The sequence below is a fragment of the Melozone crissalis genome, unplaced genomic scaffold (genome assembly GCF_028551555.1).
Source record: "Melozone crissalis strain CALT ecotype California unplaced genomic scaffold, PUWL_Pcris_2 ptg000120l_1, whole genome shotgun sequence".
Taxonomy (NCBI): domain Eukaryota; kingdom Metazoa; phylum Chordata; class Aves; order Passeriformes; family Passerellidae; genus Melozone; species Melozone crissalis.
This window is the reverse complement of record NW_026535896.1, coordinates 3,688,568-3,706,646: the sequence shown is the minus strand read 5'-3', so window position 1 is coordinate 3,706,646 and position 18,079 is coordinate 3,688,568. Positions and strand designations below refer to the sequence as shown.

The window sequence follows — 18,079 nt, the reverse complement described above, 5'->3', positions numbered from 1 at the left end:
GGAAAATCCTCTTAGAGGCCACAGCAGGTTTATACAACAGCACTGCCTTAAACTGTGCCAGTCGTGGAAATGAGTTAACAAAAAGCTCTTGATTTTGGGTGTTCAGTGTATTAACCTCAATTCAGACCTCTCCTGTGGGATATCAGCACAGCAGTCCTGATGTGCAGAGTCACCGAGATAACCCTTGGGGGGCTCGGAGGTCCTGGAACGTTGCCAGAAGTGTTTGGTGGTTGGACTTTGATCCTGCACAGGAGATGACACCTGTGTGAGGATGGGAGGATCACACGGGGATAAATGGTGAAGGGATAGGTTAATTATAGAGTGAAACACAGGGTTTAGAATTTCGGTACAGGGGGGTTCTAGGGAGACAAGATGGAGGAATTAGGGCGTGTCCTGTCCTCCTCCTTCTTCTTCTTGGCCTCCATCTTCTGTGGTGGTGGTGGCACTTTGGGATTGGTTCTTACTAAAAGTGCACTTGTCAATAAGGGTGAAAGGCATTGGGGAAAATAGGTAAATATCTTATACGTAGTTTTGGGTATAAAGATAAGTGACCGCCCCGAGGGCTCTCAGTGTGCTCATGGCTGACGTGCTGTGCAGACCTCTGTCGGGCCGAGAGAAAATCTTGTAGATAAAAACTAATAAACACTGAAGACCGAGAAAAAACCTGAAGACTCTTTCCGTCCTTTGGAGCGCGGGCTGTCCCAAGGCCATCCCGAGCCTTTCCAGGCCATCAAAACAGCCGAGAAAGGGACACTCTCCCACACTCCCCAGTGTTCCTCTTGCCCCATCAATAAGGCTTTAACCTAGATCTGAAGTTTGGCCATAAATCCCCCCGGTCAGCGATGATTTGTGAGCGATGCCGAGGTGTAACCCCAGCCGTGCCTGAACCCTTTGTGGCCGAGCCCCAGGCCCTGCAGCCCCACAGGAGCCCAGGCCTGGCCCAGCAGGAGCCTCTTCCCTGTGCTGTGTCCCTGCAGGTCCAAGCAGATCGAGTCGGCGTGCTTCAGCGGCACGGCCGCCTTCATGGAGGTGCGCATCCAGTCGGTGGTGGTGGAGTTCATCCTGAACCACGTGGACGTGCTCTTCAGCTCCAAGCTCAGCTCCGTCATCCGCGATGGGGCAGGTGGGTGCTTCCCTGGGCCAGGAGCAGCGCTGCACGGCTGCCTGGGCTCCTCTGGGACACGGAAACATGTTTGTTTTAACCTGGAGGGCACATTGCTGGGCTGGGATGCCAGAACCAGACAGAGATGGCCTGCTTTTAGAAATTGCTGTCAGTACTTTTCTTAAAAGCCACTGATGCCCCACAGGAATGCAGACATGAATGTTTTCTACTTCTATGTTCTACCACTGAGAAATTGCAAGGAATCACTTATATCATTTTTTCTCCTGCTCCCTCTCCTTTTTAAAACCATCTTTTCTGGTGCTCCTGCATACTTACCCATCGGAGCTAAGTCTGTCTGCCCTCATCCCTTACCTTAAACACAAATAGAACAAGCTGGTGTAAAGCAGTCTCTCTGCATTCAGTCATGTTGAGGCTAAGAAACTGAAATCTTGCACTTGCTCAGGCTGATGTTGCTGTAGGATGAGGAATGAACCTGGAGCACCTGGTATGTCATCCAGCCTTGGAGCCTACAAATTCCCTTGAGTAACTGAGACCGTGTAGCTTTTCCATTGAGAAGGAGCAGAGTTGCACCAGGAGGAAAGTTTACTCTCTGTGTTAGTATGGCTGCCACAAGCTGTTCCTGCTCCTAAGCAGCATTAAGGCTGCACCATCTGCCTTGATAACCTGCCTGTGACTGAAACATGCACAGCTGCTGCAGTTAGCACCACCTGGGGACTGCAGAGAGCTGTGTTTGCACTGTATTTGCTGCTCCCTTCTTTTAAACAAACCCTACCTCTGCTTAGGCTGGCAGAGTTGATCCAAGTCCAGCTTTTTCTCCTACTGTAGGGCAGTTCTAAGTCCATGGAAGCCAGAGGTTAGCTTGGCTGAGCAGTGCCAGCCCCAGCAGGCTGACTCTGCCAGGGGAAGGAAGATAAGCATGCTCAGAATCCCAGCCAGATGATTATCCAGGCTTAGAATGCCCCATGTAAATTCAGCTAATTGTTTAATGACTCGGTCATTTGCATTCAGTGGCTTTGACACAGCTCTGGCAGGGAGCAGGGTCAGGCTGTTGTGTTGGCTGAGTGCAGGAGTTCTGCATTCCAGCACGGCTTCCTGGGAGCCTCTGGGTGTGAGCACAGCTCCTGCACCCACTGCTGAGAGGGGGAAATGGTGCTGCCAAACCTGTTTTAACCCAAACTTGACCCAGGACAGCTGAGTGATGTTTACAGCTCCTACACCCCTCCACAGACTCTGCATCCTTCACACAGAGCTGTGCTGCTCCAGGGACAGCCATGGAACTGGACCAAGCAGGATATTCTGCACTGATACAACTCCCCCAAAGCCTGAACTCACCTGGGAATCACCCCAGAAACACCAGAGGCAATGGCAGACACAGGAGAGCTGCTCCTACAGCAGACTCCCCATAATCTCTACAGTGAAGCTGTCAGCAGCAGGAGGCAGCAGCTTTCAAATTTTGCACATTCATCACCAAAACCAGGCACAAGCTCCAAAGGCCACAGGCAGGCCACACAGCAGATTCTGTTTGCTGTGTCCAGGTGCACTTTGGCTTGTAGCAGCTTCAGTCACATGTGGCATTTCCTGCTACACCGAGAGGTGAAATCTGGGCATGACCCAGACAGGTTTTATACAAAGGAAAAACATCATTTTCTTTACAGGCTCTTGCATCATCCAGATGAAGGAGAATGTGTCACAAAGGTTTCCATCCTACCTGCTTGCCTCTGTTGTTTTTTTTTTAATACACTAATCCATCATTCTTTTAGTCATCAACATATCTGTGACGTTGTGATCACATTTTGTCCACATCTTTCAATGGCTGGGATAACAGAGGTTCAGAAAAACACAGCACCTCCCTAGACACACAGAGCTGAGCTTTGATCTCTGCACTGCCTGTGCTGACTCTCCCTGTTGCCTGTGGTTTTCCCTTGCAGGGCACAGCTCTTTATCCCGGCCCAAGTCTCTGCTGGTGTCCTCCCCCTCCACCAAGCTGCTCACGCTGGAGGAGGCTCAGGCACGGACACAGGCCCAGATCAACTCTCCCATCGTGGCAGACAGCAAGTACATCGAAGTGGGAGAAGGCCCAGCAGCTTTGCAGGGGAAATTCCACACAGTCATTGACTTCCCATCTGAAAGGTAGAGACAGGTTTCCTCTCCAGCATGTGTCATAATGGTGTTAATTTGAATACAGCAGGAATTTGCTTATATTGACTTGGGACTTGTTATATATGTAAACATTGTGGCCAGTTTTCTACCTGCTTTTGACTCTGGGAGGATTCAGCTCATATCAGTGGTGTTGGTTTAGCCAAATAATTTGTGCTCCACTCCCTCTTGTTTTCACCAGGGACATCATTTAATGTATAAATCCATGTTGTCTGTGATGCAGAGATGCCTGGACCAGTCACACACAGAAATGTAAACAGGGTGAACACCTCAGATGTTGGGGTTTTCCAGGACTAAGTGCTCTTCCCAAATCCAGGTTCCCTTGAAATGGAGCAGTTGGACAGGCTCCATTTCACTGGAATTTAAATATGGACACTGGAAATTAAATATGGTAGTGGAGGAGACTAAAGTGGTTTTATAGAATTTTATAGAAAAGAGAGATGCTTTTGAACACCTTTATGGCTGCCCAGCTTCCCAGAGAACTGGGGCTTCTTCCAGAAAGTTCATCCCTTGGCTGCTGGACTGGACAAGGAAGAGCCTTTCCTCACCTGCACTGCAGCTGCTTTGTGGAGTTTGGGGGAATTTACACAGCAAGACTTTAGGGCTGAGCTGGAAGAAAGAAAACATCCTCAGCTGGGAAAAGAGGGAGGTTCCAAGCAGAAACCTGGAGTTTCTGAGCAGAAAGCAGAGAGTGCTGATAAAAAGCAGCCAGGATTGAGCTGCAGCCCACCCTCCATCCATGTGTTCCATTTTCTCTCCCCAGGAAAAGGCCTCCCAGCAAGATGAAGAAGTCTCCAGTGGGGAGCTGGCGTTCCTTCTTCAACCTGGGAAAATCCTCCTCCGTGTCCAAGCGCAAACTGCAGCGCAACCCCAGCGAGCCCTCGGAAATGAAAGCCATAGCCCTGGCAGGTGAGGTCCCCTTCCAAAACCCGGCATTGTCAGCAGGGCAGAGTGATGTTTCCAGCGGGCTTTTATCTCCTTCTAGCGTCCAAGCCGTGCATGACACCTCCAGTAGCTCTTCTTTCCCAGTGGATCTCGGGCAGCTCTGGAGCCTGCCAGGGCTCGTAGCTCTGTGCTTTGCTTGGAACAGCTTTGGAAGGATAAGATGTGGCTGCTGCTATCACAAGTCACAGGATAATTCCTTCTGACACTCTCATTATGAAATGAGAATACACTTCTCATTCCCCTTGCTGCTCTCAGAAGAGGGAAAGGCACCTTCCCACAAACACATTCCCTCCAAAAGCTGCACCAGAGTACCCAGAGAAGGCAGCCAACAACCCTTTGTAGTCACAGGCAGCATATGTAGGTGGAATTCTCAACCTTTTCCATATGTAATTTTCTGTTTCTTTCCAAACTTAAAAATAGCAACAGCATGTTTTTGCAGTAAAAGACATCACAAATCCCAAAATATGGGCCCAGGAGAACTTTTATCCCCTCATCTCTAAAGATTGATCTTTAAATTCTTACCCTCACAGTCTTCACACTTGCTTATGATGTCCTTCAGGACTGTCTCCTCAGAGACTGAAATTATACTTCTTTAGTGCCCATAAAACAGGGTCTGTAAATGTTCCTTCCTTCCCCCTTTTTGAGGGGTTTTGCTTGTGGGAAATTGTTTCCCATCCTGTCACCTGCAGCAGTCATCGCTTGGGTTGGTCACTGTTTCCAGGTAAAATGAGAATCAGAAACCCACCTTCAAAACAAGATTACTCTCAGGACAGTGATGTTGGTGCTAGAAATGCATTTGTTTTTCCTGCCACCGTTACCCAGCTAAATGGAAACCCCTTTCCTAACTGATGCCTGTGTGGTTCCTTCCTTCAGGAGGACGAGGAGACAGCGGGACGCTCCGCTCGGCCAAGAGCGAGGAGTCCCTCACCTCCCTGCATGCTGTGGATGGTAAGGCAAAATCCTACCTGCACTTCCAAGAAATGGGCATTAAGGGAGGCACTTTGACATCTCTGGCTGTAGATATTCAACAGGGCAGGTTTGCCACTGCTCCAGGGGAAGCTGAACTTGCTAACTGATGAAGCAGCTTTCTGCTCCCAGCACAGATGAATCTTACAGAAATGCTCTTCATGGCTTTTCCTGCTTTTAAGGTTGAAAAAAGCAAAACTCTTGCTTTGGTGTAGCTGACGCTGCTTATGTTCATTCCTTGGCTCCTCCCCTTGCTATTTCAAGGTTGACAGAACAGCATTGTGGAGGAAAGTGCTCTCTGAGAAAGACTTTCAGCACATTTAAAGTGTCTTTGCTTGTGCTCACAGCTTAGTTTCACACTAAATCATGCCTGGCAAGTGCTGTAACAGAGTTTAAGCAAATGGAATAAGCAGTCACTGCCAAGGATGTTACTTTGTGTGCAGAGATCACATGGGGAGCCTCTCGCTGCCTTAGGACTGCTCTGACCACCCCCACCCCCGACTGGGCTGGCCCCCTGGGCAGGAGCTCTTGTCACTGACCCACGGTGTCTCCTCTCTTGCAGGTGAATCCAAACTGTTCCGGCCCAGAAGGCCCAGGTCCAGCAGCGATGCCCTGTCTGCCTCCTTCAACGGGGAGCTCCTGGGGAACATGAACCGCTGCAACTCCTACGACAACCTGCCCCATGACGACAGCGACGGCGACGAGGGGCTCATCCACGTCCCTGCTCTCATCTCCCCCCGCTCCTCGGAGGACGTGGACCTCAGCCCGCCCGACATCGGCGTCGCCAGCCTGGACTTCGACCCCATGTCCTTCCAGTGCAGCCCCCCCCAGGCGGAGTCCGAGTGCCTGGACAGCAGCACCTCCCTGCTGGAGTCCGTCGATATCAATAAGGAGAAGCCAAGCCTGCTCAAGAAGGATTTAGAATCAGGCAGCCAGTCCCAGACCCCAGGCAGTGCCACAAGCTCTGAGCCAGTGTCCCCTTTCCAGGAGAAGATGAGTCCCTTCTTTACGCTGGACCTGAGCCCCACAGAAGAGCAGGCCTGCAAACCCCTCAGCTTCTCACCCAAGACAGCCCGAAAGCCCATCAAATCTCCACCGCTGAGCACTGAACCAATGTCCTTTGTGCTACCCAGCCGTGTGCCAGAGGCCATGGGAGGAGTGCCCACCACATCCAGGAACTCCTCTGCTTCCAGCTGGAGCAAAGAGATTGGCATCACTGAGATCACAAACAGGTCCCCAACCCAGATGTCCTTGCCCCTGAAAAACAGTGAAACAGGAACAGGGGAAGGAGCCCACCAAGAGCTGCAGCATCCCCAGCTAGTGACTGCTTGCAAAGCAGAGTTGCCAGAAGAAGGGGAGAGAGCCATGCCAAGCAGTCAGAATAAGGCTGTACCCAGTGGACACACCCAGCCAGGTACAGTGCATTTTCCTCCATTCTTTCTTTAAGTTCCAAAGGGGAGCTGCTCTCAGAACCGTCCTCCTCTGCGTGCCTTTAGGAGAGGGGATTGCCCGTCAGTTCTGGTCACGAGTGTCTTGCAGGGCTGTGCAGATCAGTAAAGTCTTAACCTCTGCCTTCTCCCTACATCACACAAATCTCGGATAATTTCCATAATGCTTTATATTCCGCTTTTTTTTTCCCCATCCTCTCATGCGTGAAAATCTCTAGCATGTCCTTCTCAATCATTTCAGCCAATAGACCATCTAAGACTTTTCCTTTTTTAAATTAAAAATCTGCCAACACTCGAAGAAGGGACCTTTCCGCCTAAAACCTTATGATCAAAATTGTGTAAGGGTATCTCATTCTCTGCTACCTCCTTCCTACCTCTAGAAATGCAAGAGGAGCCTTTAGACAATCTCTTGGGTTTTTTCCTCTTTGTGATGAACTGCTGTGCTGTCGAGCAGCGTTTACCTGTGAGACACAAGTGTTTCACATCAGAAGGAACTGCCACTGTGAAAGTGTGGAGAGCATCTATTTTTTTATAATAGTCGTTAAGGTCACTCTCCTTATTGGGTAACATAAAATCACTCTCTCTCTCAATTTTCCCCCCATTAGGAGCAGTTGCCCTCGACTCCCCCCAGGATCCTGTTCCCGTCAGTTCTGTGTCTCTTATCCCTCCTCCTCCTCCGAAAAACGCAGCGCGCATGCTGGCCCTAGCGTTAGCCGAGTCCGCGCAGCAAGCATCCGCCCAGTCCCACAAAAGGCCAGGAGATGCTCATGCTGAAAGCACAAATTATGGAGAGGCTGAAGCTGGCACAGCTCTAGAAAAGCTCCATCTCTCTGCGGGCGCTCCCGACAAGCTCCACCTGTTCACTGCTGTGCCCGAGAACCGCCTGCACTTCCAGCCCGGGGCACCTTTAGAGCAGGACTGCCAAGGCACGGCCGGGGAGCAGAACCACCCGCCCGGCGCACCTGGAGGCCAAGAGCCCCCGCCTCTCCACACGGGCACGCCTGGGGACGCGCCTGGCAGCAGGGATGCGGAGCAGGAGCAGTCCAGCTTCCACCTCAGCAGAGCGGGGGACAAGGAGGCCTTCCCGGCCCACGTGGGGGACTGGGAGCACGCGGCCCCGCACGGCCCAGGGACGCTGCCGGAGCGGGAGCTGCCCGGCGCGGAGCCGGCTGCGGAACAGCCCCACCTGCGCGCGGGCCCGGCTGGGGACAAGCTGCACGCTCCCTGCGCGGCCGAGGACAAGCTGCAGTCTCCCTCCGTGGCTCCCGCTGGGGACAAGGGCGCCCCGGCCGCGGTGCCGTACCTGAGCACCCTCCCGGGCCCAGAGCCCCGTACCCCGCCCGGGGCCGCCCCCCCGGCAGACGTGAGCGTCCCGCCCGCGCCGCGCGCGGCCACGGCCCCGGCACAGAGGCAGGAGCACCAGGCTGCCGTGGGACAGGTGCCAGCGGCCAAAGCACCCAGCGGCTCTGGGCAGGTACGTGCTGCTCCCTGCACAGCTCCTCTGAAATGCTGAGCGCTGGCAATGTCGGTCCAAATCCAAATGGCAAGGGAGGGGAATTGCAGGAAACTGGGAGTGACGTGGGTATAACACAGACACAGCCTTGCAGGAAATCCTGTGCTGCTTTCCTAAGGGAGCATCCTGTAGGGGATATACCCACTCTTCTTGGTTTTAAGGAAAAAAGTATTTGCAGGGGCAGGTGACAGAGGGATTGATAGTTCAGAATGCTCAGAAAGAAGAATTTTTGCATCCTCTGAAAGGGTCCTCTTCCAGCATCCTGGTTAGGTTCTTGTCCAGTCAGCGAAAGGATGAGAGGACACAGTTTTAAGCTGCACCAGGAGAGGTTTAGCTTGGACAACAGGAAGAATTTCTTCACGAAAGGGTGATAAGTGCTGGAAGGGGCTGCCCAGGGAGCTAGTGGAGTCCCCATCACTGGAGGTGTCCAAGGAGCAACTGGACATGGCACTTAGTGCTCTGGGCTGGTGACAAGGGGGGATTGATCTCAGGTAGGACTCCATGGTCTCAGAGGTCTTTTCCAAACTCAGTGATTCTGTTAAACAAAGCAGGTCAGATTGCTTGTGCAGCTTTGAAAAATTTCCATCAGAAATCTAAAGCCCGCAGCCCATGAAACACGCCTGGCTGCATCCTAAGCCCTGCAGCCACATTTAAGTCAGGAATTTTACTTTACTGCACTTCTTGATCTGCTCACCATTAACATCAGACTTTTAAAAGCAGACCACCTAAGGAAACACTGAGGGTAATGCGTGAGGAGACAGCCACCTCCTCCCTTCCTCTGGTTTGGCATTTGCAGAGCACACCAGTTGTGATAGGTCCCTAAAAACTGCCGGTGGCATCATGCCTTCCCATGCTGAGAGAGGGAACATACATGCCTGTCAGTCCCCAACAAACAGAAACCAGGCACAGATATGCTGGAATGGAGCTGATCTGTAGAAGAGTCTGGGATGTTCTAACTACAGAACAGCAGAGAAAAAGCTGCTTGTCCCTAACTTTGTCTGCTTTCTTCCCTGCAGATGTGGAGCACAGCTACACCTGAAAAACCTCCGGAGCCCACGCCAGGCTTTGTCTCCGAGAACAGTTCCAGTGCCCGTGGCTCCTCTTCCATGCCTGCAGGCCACCAGAGCCACTTGGAAAAGCCTCGGGAGAGCACGAGGGCTCCCCCTCTGCACCTGCGCTCCGAGTCGGTCCCTGCCCCCTCCTCCTACAGCTTCACCCCGCCCGTGCCACCCGTGAGGACACTGGAGAGCAAGATCGCCGCGGCCATGCACTCCAACAACACGGACACCATCAACAACTCCAACTACCACTCCTTCCTGGCCTCCTCCATGCTGGCATCCTCCGTGGAGGAGGCGCTGCTGCCGCCGCCACCGCCGCCGCCTCCCAAGCACTCGTCCACGCAGCCGGTGTACGTGCCGCACCCCAAGGCAGAGAGCCTGCCCGAGCCCGCGGGGCCTGACCCCTACCTGCACACCAAGCACCAGTACCGGCCCGAGAGCGTCCCTGCCCACGGCTACCACGGCAAGGCCGAGCAGCACCAGCCCTACCCGCCCCGCCCGGAGCCGCCCGTCGCCGCGGGCGCGCGCTACGGCTCCTACGGCACGCAGGGCAAGGGCTCTGCCGCGGGCCTGCACCCCAAGCCCCGCGGCCGCACCGACTTCGTGTCCTCGGTGAGCTCCGCGGGGCTGCGGGGCAGCGGCTACGCCGAGGAGGCCCCCCCGTACCCCACCATCCGCAGGGTGCAGTCGCTGCACGTGCCCGGCCCGGCCGCCGCCGCCGCCATCCGCTCCGTGCCCATCTCCCGCACGGAGGTGCCCCCAGACGACGAGCCCGTGTACTGCCCGCGGCCCCTCTACCAGTACAAGCCGTATCAGCCCCACTCCGACTACCACGTCACGCAGCTCCAGCCTTACTTTGAGAACGGGCGGGTCCATTATCGCTACAGTCCCTACTCCAGCTCCTCCAGCTCCCCCTTCTACGCCGCGGCCGACGCGAGTTTCTGCGACCTGGATCCCTACAGCACCGTGCGGGTCCGGCCCTTCCACGGCCTGCCCGGCCGCGAGTTCGGCCCCTACGTGTCCCGGCTGCAGGGCAAGGGGCTGTACCGCTACCCCAGCCTGGCCGCCTACCCCCGGGCGGGGCTCATCAACCACCTGGGCAAAGAGCACAGCTTCGTGAGCAGGGACGTGCCCCCCGCCCCGGACATCAAGCACATGTACATGTCCTGGGACCTGGAGGACATGGAGAAGTACCGCATGCAGTCCATCCGCCGCGAGAGCCGCACGCGCCAGAAGGTCAAAGGGCCCCTCATGTCCCAGTACGACAACGTGGCCCCGCTGCTGCAGGACGAGCTGGGGGGCCTGGATGCCATCCACCTGCGCAGCAAATCGGATCCAGGCAAGAGCGGCCTGCTGACGGTGGCAGAAGGGAAAGAGGGCAGGTACCCGGCCAAGGCGGCCACGCCCGAAGGGGACGAGCGTTACTACGGGCAGCACGCGGAGCCCGAGCTGGACCGAGCCCTCTATCACGGCGGGGGCTACGGGAACGGGCAGCCCGAGAAGCCGTCCCTGCCCCAGAAGCAGAGCAGCATCCGGAACAGGAAGATGCACGAACCAGGCGGCAGCAGCAGCGAGCACAGGACGTATTTGCAGCAGGAAGCCAACCATAGGCAGCCTTCCGAACCCAAAAATGGGCCCCCCTACCCTGAGTACAGGCCCAAGGGTGGCCCGGAGCCCTCTGAGCCCATGGGCTACCAGCACTCGGGCAGCAAGTACATCCCAGGCAGCCAGGAGACCCTGAGGCTGAACCACAAGGAGGGGAGGCTGGCAGAGGACAGGCCGGACCTGGAGAGGCCCCGAGGCAGAGCGTCCATGGAGAAGCACTCCAGAGACTGCTACAAGGAGGAGGAACACGCCGCCCCTCCCGTGGCGCCGCCGCCCAAGCCCGAGCGGAGCCACAGCCTCCGGATGCGGGAGCACCCCGAGCCCATGGAGAGGGACTCTGCCCTGCTGTACCCCTACCAAACCCTGGGCAAGCGCCAAAGCACGATGACTGTGGTGTCCCAGTACGATAATCTGGAGGATTACCATACCCTGCCTCAGCACCAAAGAGGGGGCTATGCTGGAGCGGGGGGCTTCGTGCCCCCTGGCTTCCCCCACGTGCACAGCAGAACTTACGCCACGGCGCTGGGGCAGGGAGCCTTCCTCCCCACAGAGCTGTGTCTGCAGAGGCCCGAGACAGAGGTGCACGTCGAGTGAGCTCTGGGGGGGACGAGGGATAGAGTCTAAGCAGCCTCTGCTGGACAGTGGACTGTTTTATTTTTTCAGTGACAGTAAGAAACTCCCCGACCCTGCCCAGTGAGCAAAGCAAAGCCCCCTCAGCCCTCCCCTGGCCCCCACTCACTGTTTTTATGTAGTAGAGCTATAGATTTTCATGTAGTTTTGAGCCACCTGGGAGGACAGGGCAGGCTGTTGGCACACAGGTGTTGCCAGAGGCCGAGCAGGGCTGACACAGATGCTGTTGGGGCAGGGAGGGAAGGAGTTTGCCCCTCCCAGAAGTGACACTGGCTGCTGCTCCCCACGCCCAGGGTCCCATGTATGATGGGCTGTGCACGATGGACTGTGCCTGCAGCTCCATCCTGCTGCAACTGCCCATCCCAGCTGGCTCCAGGAAAGGGCCGTGGAGGATCCTCGGAGTTACACAGAGAGAGTGGGGCTGGGCAGGGCTCCCCAGGGATCCTCTCCTTGCTGAGGCCCTGCCTGTGCTGTGGCTGCACCCACTGCAGCTGCTCTGAGCTGGGTGGGGCCTGTTCTGGTTTCCAGCCCAAGGAATAGGCTCTGAAGCCAGCTCAGAACACAACACACTCGTTACATTTCTTGCTTATTAACAAGCTGCTTCTGCCTATAAGAAGTCCATTTCCTTCACATTTCTGTGTTGTAAGCAGAGGCCAGCTGCAGGAGCCATGTAGGACAGGTTTGCATTTCTCACACCAAAAGAAATAAACCACTAAACTACACCAAACCCGACCCCCAGAGCTGGGAACAGCACACCCATTCCATGCCAGTCCTTCCTCTTTGCTGCAAGGTTATCTGTGGCCCAGATAAGCTCATTCCATCCTGTGGCTGGCAAGACTCTTATTATCTCACTGCAAAAAATACTAAAAAAATAGATTAAAAAAAAAGTCTATAGGATTATGTAAATCAGAGCCCTCCTTGCCAGCTGTGTGTGACAAGTTGTCTGCGTGAGCAGCTGCCCTGGGCCAGGTCCTGCAGCAATTCCATCAGGGAATGCTCCTGCTGAGCTTAAACTGGAGGTCTCCAGACTCTCTGCAGCCTCTGAGTTCCATGCTAGGCAGAGATCCCTGTGGAGTTGTGGCACACAGGGAGCAGTGATGTGCCCAGGTGCAGTTCCTCCAGGACTCAGTGAGTAGGAACAGAAGGCCAGTGCACTCTAGAATACACCAAAAACGGTGTTCAAGCTGTTGAGAAGCTTTGATATTGTAAAAACGGCCTGGCAGCCCCTCATGCTGCCTCTCAGACTCCCCAGGACTCACACCCCCTGTACAAATAAAGCACATCCATTCCATTAGGTAGGGCTTGCAAGCAATACTTGAGATTTAGCAGTTTTTAAATGTTCACTGATAAATTCCAAGGCCATTCCTGTTCCGTGTGGTTGAAGAACTTCTCTACCTGTTTCAAATCTCTAATCTTTTATGAAAAACCTGGAAGTCCTGCAGTTAGCACACAGCTGCTTAGGTGGGGCTTTTTGAACAAAAAGTTTCATGGCTATTTTGGGACTTTTAAATCCTAAGGAAAGCCTGCTTCTAGTTGCTGACTACTCTGTAGCTTTTTGCTTCTTTTAACCTTGGAGCCTTGTCTGGGGCTGTTTCAGTAACTACCTTCTGGATATATTTTATTGTGCAATGCTGGTGTTTTAAGCATTTTGTTTAGAAGAGTTCTCACGTGTTATGGAACGAAATCAGGCAGTAAGAAAAAAAGAAGAAAGAAAAAGAGAAAAAAGCAGCACTGTGATCCAGGTTACCACAATCTCCTCATGAAGAATTCCCAGGTAGAGGGGTTGGGGTTTTTGGTGAGGGAATGCTTTTTGTAGTGTTTTCTTTTAAGGAAAACTGACAGAACTGCACAGAAAGGGACCACTGGGTGAGCCACCCTGTCTCCACTGGCAGTAACTGCCAGGCAAGGCTGAGCTGCCCTGGTTCCTGGGAGCCAGGCTGGATTATCTGTGCTCCCCAGCAGAGCTGTGTTGTGCCAGGACCAGCCTCAGCCCCTGGCTACCTGCCAGGTCTCCAGTTGAAGCAGGGATAAGTGTTTGGTTCAGGCTATTTGGGATTCAGGTAAAGAGAGCTGCAGGTCCAACCTCTCTCTCTGTGAAAGCCTTAACTCCCCCCTGCCCTCAGCCTCCCCTCCCTCTGCCTGGGCCTTACTCAGCCAGGACTATCCTGCCACTGCCAGGGGCCGCTCCAGCTCCTGGCAATTGTAAAGCCTCTGGATTTTCCTGCTCGAAGCCACTGTCTCCCTGTAGAGCCCAAGTGCCATCCCTGACAGCCTCTGCTCCTCAGTGCTGTGCTGCTCTCCCTGCATTGTGTGAAGTGCCAGGTGCAAAGCTCATCCCATTGGAAACAAACCCTTCAGCACCTTTCCCAAAGGGCTTCTGGAAGTGCACACCTGTACCCTAACCCAGAGGGCTGCTGCAAACAGCTTTTGGGAATGAGAGGAAGAAGACAGCAGAGCCAGCAGAGAGAGCAGAGACTCCCAGCCACCTCCCCCTTGGTGTGCAGCCACAGCCAGGTGTGCTCCGAGGGTGGGAGCTCTCCAGGAACCCAAACTCATGTCCAGCACTGTTGAGCCACAGTACAGAATTCAAAAAGATGAAGGCACCAGCTTTTCCCAGGTAACACAGACCAAAACCTTTCCTTTATTGTTCCTCCTGCCCACAGCTTCAGCAGCATCCTGCATGATCCTGCCCTGCCAAGCCATACAGTGAACTATGCAGTCCTGCTCCTGCTCTGGGCTCAGTCTGCTGGTCCTACAGAGAGTTTTACATCCTCATTAACTCCAAAATTCATAGGTGAGGTTGGAAAGGGTGTCATGCATCAGAACAAGGCAGGCAGGTGGCACCAGGAGTCTCAGGTGGGTGAGCTGGAGGACAGTGACAGCCCAGTCCGGTGTCCCAGAGTGGAGAGAGCAGGGGGACAGCAACGCAAATAATCCTCTAATCCAAGTGCAGTTGTGCTTGGGCTCAGTAATTCTTGCCTGACCACGTCCCACGAGGTGACAGCAGCTCTGTTCCTCAGCAGTTCCCTCACATGGACACTATTGCATCTAGAGCTGCCACTCCCTCTGTTTCCAGCAGAGGGTCTCCAGTGCATGCAGAATGAGGCTCCGGGAGTGTGCTCCAGCTCTGGAATTTCACCTCTGCTTTGGAGCAGGACGTGACCAGCAGGAGCCCTTCCTTGGGAAGGGGAGTGCAGTCATAGGTGAGTAATGAGGACTTGGCCCCTATGAAGTCTTAAGTAAAGCATTAATTTCTGATTTTTGCAGAGTCTAATCAGGTGATATCTATATGCATCTCTGAGAACACCCCCACAACTTTGTGCCTATGTCTTTGCAGTGATCCCCCGCCCTGCTCCCCGCGGGGGGATCAGTGAGGATTGCACAGTGGTAGTAAGTTGCTACACAAAACCAAAACCGACTTGAAAACGTTCTGGTCCTCTTTGACCCCAGAAGGGACAGAACCTCAAGTGTGCTCTGCCATCCCCCGGGCTGGTGCCAGGGCATTGACTCAAGTGGTGTGTTACATGTCAGGAAATCCGGGTGAGAAGTTGTTTTCCCTCCTTTCGTTGTGGCGGCTTAGGCGCGTTCCTGTTCCCCGAGCCCAGATCCCTGTGAGAGGCCTGGTGTGGTGTGAGCCGGCACCTCGTTCCTCCTGTGTGCACAGCCCTGCCTTGTCCAGCTGGGGGGAGGGAGGGGAATAAAGGGTTGTTTTGCCGTTCATTTTCCTGCTGTAGAAGACTTGATTTTTCTTTCCCTGAGCCGCATGAGAGAAACATCCCAGAAAGTCTTGGGTTACCTTTGGAGTTCCCTTCACTTTAATTTATAGAGTGTCTTTTTTTGTGAACTGGTGTAAAATGTATATGCTGACAAGCTCATGTATTTTTATGTAAATATTTTTTGTGGTTCCCCACTTGCCCTTCTCTGTAAATATTTAGAATTCTCATATTCTTCTCACCTTGTATGATGCAGATGTGGTTTTGTTTCTGTTTTTTATTTGTACTGTAATGCAACAATCCAGACTGAGGTGTCTTGTGGTATTAAACAAAAGCAACAGTCCCACTGAGCTCACACTCAGATGTGCAACTTGACAGCATTAATCAAGCCAGGTTAAAAACTACTCAGGTGTGCCTGTGTGTATTTTTTCCTCTCTGCCTCGTTAATTAACAGCCTACTTAAAACACAAAACAGGAAGAGGCAGCTTGGGGACGTGCCTTGGAGGGAGGGATGCTGGCAGGCAGCTAAGGAGGAAGGAGGTGACTTTGAATTCCCATGCCAAGGCTTTGGGCTTATCTGTGCCATTGCACCTGTGCCCATGGCTGCTTCCTAACCATAAATAAACCTGCCTGGGCTGTTTGAGTGTCCCTTTCCTCTCACCCAGCACGACAGCACAAGCAGAAACAGCCTGGCCCTGGCAGTGAAGGCACAGGGCAGATGAAGTCAGGACAAACAGATGGCACAGGCCACCTCAGAGTTGGCTGGGAGGGATTCTGGGCACCGCAGTAATACTGCTCATAGTTAATTAATAGCAAAAAGATTATTAAAGAAAGCAAATTTCAGACATTTCTAACACTCTTAAGAAGGATCTCTCACAGTTCTTTCATCCAGTAAATAATACTGAGTGTAGACCTGCTGCCAGAAATAGGAGCAGCCTGATCCTTCTCTGCATGGAGGACAGGTGACCCCACTGCTCATGGCCTGTGGGGTGGCTCCTGCTGCAGTGCAGCTCTGCCCAGGGCTTTGTGTGACTGCACAGGGGCTGCATTAGGGCCTTTGGAAATCTTTGCCTCATCTGCTCTCAAACCTCACTTCAGTCCAGATCTGCTTATTAATGCACATCCAAACTTGGTGCTGCTCTCCTTGTAAGGCCCCACCAGCAAACCCAGCAGCCCATTTCTCCTGCCTGAGCCAGGAATTCCTGCTCTTCAGAGCCAGGAGCAGAGGCTGTGCCACAGGAACCCTCCTCATGGGAGGACACCAGAGCTGCCCTCACAGGGCAGGACATGACCAGGCTGATTTAGCAAAGAAAAATCTTGATTTTCAAGTTCAGTAGATGAATTCCCATCTTAACTGAAGTGTTGGTGGCTGGCCAGCCCGTTTTCTGCACAGCACCCTGCCAAGGGTGGGTAAATCCATGGCCGGACCCTCGGGCTGGGTGGGAAAGGGAACAGCACGAGGTTGAACCCCAGGGGTTTCCTCAGGGAGCAGCCCCAGAAGTGGCACCTCCAAGCTTGGCTTGGCCTGAAGTGCTCCAAAAGCAGCACCCCGGGCATTTCCTTCAATGGCACCGAGATCAGTGACCAAGATCTGCGGGCTGGGGGTTCCACACACCAGGAGGGGGCTCGGGGTGCCCCTGCAGCACCGGGAGCAGCTGGGATGGCCCCAGTTCTCCACTGCTGTAATGATAAACAGGATGGAAACTCCATCCCTCTGACAGCCTGGCCTGAGCAGCTGAGCTTTGTGGGCAGAGCAGTTGAGGAAAAGGGAGAAGGATGGGTTTAAATTGTGCCAGAGGAGTGGCAGGTGCCGGGGCACAGAATCTCTTCTCCTCCCGAGCAGTTTCCAGCAGGCAGCGCTGTTACACCGCCTGTGCCTCTCAAACCCGACCTGCCGCTGGAAAAGATGATGATGTTCCTTTCTAGCAGTTTCTGCTCGGCTTTCCAACTCCTTACATCTAAGGATGGGTTTCCTTTTAGTTTTTTCATATTAGAAGGGATTTGCAGAGTGGTCAATGTCGCAGCATGTAAGGCAATCCTGAGGAGCAGGAGCAGCCCCACTCCCCCCACCGGGAGGGGACCTGCACACCTCAGCAGGGATCCACTAAGCTCCAGGGCCCCATCCCTAAGGAGCACAACAATATGTTCACTTCTACACTAAAAGCCATCCAAAACCAGCAACTGATGCTGGAAAAGCCAGGAAGATGCTCAGTCCTTCCTTCCTCCCTCCAGCTGGTGCACGGATGCCCTGCTAAAATTCATTATGAGCTCACAGAGGCAGAAGAGCCCCCAGCACAGGCTCTGGGCCCAACACCTGCCAGAGCAGGGCTTGGGCAAATCCATCCCCAGCCGTGCCAGGGCTGAGCCTCCCCTCCCCTCCCTTCCCTCCCTCCTTGCCCAAAGCCCAGCCTGCATTTGTATTCTCCCCAGCACCTGCCTGGGGCCCGGGCAGGGCAGGGGACAGAGGTGACTCTGCCCCAGATGGCTCCACACTGGGGCTGCTGGTGCCTCTCTAACAGCACTTGACAGGAGTTTGGCAGTGTCACAGGGCTGGAGAGGTCACCCAGATGGCCTGGATTGGCATTCCTGGTGCAGGAACTGCCTGCCAGCCCCTCCAGAGAGCTGGCACGGAGGGCAAGGATCCTGCCCAGGCACAGACTGGCCACTGCTAAGGGGGAATTCGTGACGTGGGGCCAACAGCAGCAACCAAAATGGATGGGAAAAGCAATTCTTTGTGCTCCTCTCATGCTTCCCAGGGACAGCAGGAGCCTCCTCCCACTCCTCCCTCGGGAGGAGCTGAGAGGGCAGGGTCCTGCCCTTTGCTTTGCCTCTGCAAAAGCTTTGAGGCAGCTCTGCATCAGGAACTGTCACAACAGCACTCCCTGCCCCTCTGCTGTCACTTCATCAACCTTTCCCGAAGG

At 54.1% G+C, this 18,079-nt stretch overlaps 1 protein-coding gene across 4 annotated transcripts in view; it reads left to right on the top strand.

Annotated features, from left to right (window-relative positions):
• Positions 1 to 15,562, top strand: part of ARHGAP32 (Rho GTPase activating protein 32) — a 247,179-nt gene extending 231,617 nt beyond the window's left edge. For all 4 annotated transcript variants that reach the window (XM_054292846.1, XM_054292844.1, XM_054292845.1 and 1 more), the window contains 7 exons: positions 978 to 1,123; positions 3,052 to 3,253; positions 4,044 to 4,189; positions 5,099 to 5,173; positions 5,754 to 6,605; positions 7,245 to 8,113; positions 9,169 to 15,562. In XM_054292846.1, coding sequence (XP_054148821.1) covers positions 978 to 1,123; positions 3,052 to 3,253; positions 4,044 to 4,189; positions 5,099 to 5,173; positions 5,754 to 6,605; positions 7,245 to 8,113; positions 9,169 to 11,409 — 4,531 coding nt within the window. In that variant the 3' untranslated portion in view covers positions 11,410 to 15,562. The remainder of the gene's footprint in view (positions 1 to 977; positions 1,124 to 3,051; positions 3,254 to 4,043; positions 4,190 to 5,098; positions 5,174 to 5,753; positions 6,606 to 7,244; positions 8,114 to 9,168) is intronic.
• Positions 15,563 to 18,079: the final 2,517 nt, after the last annotated feature.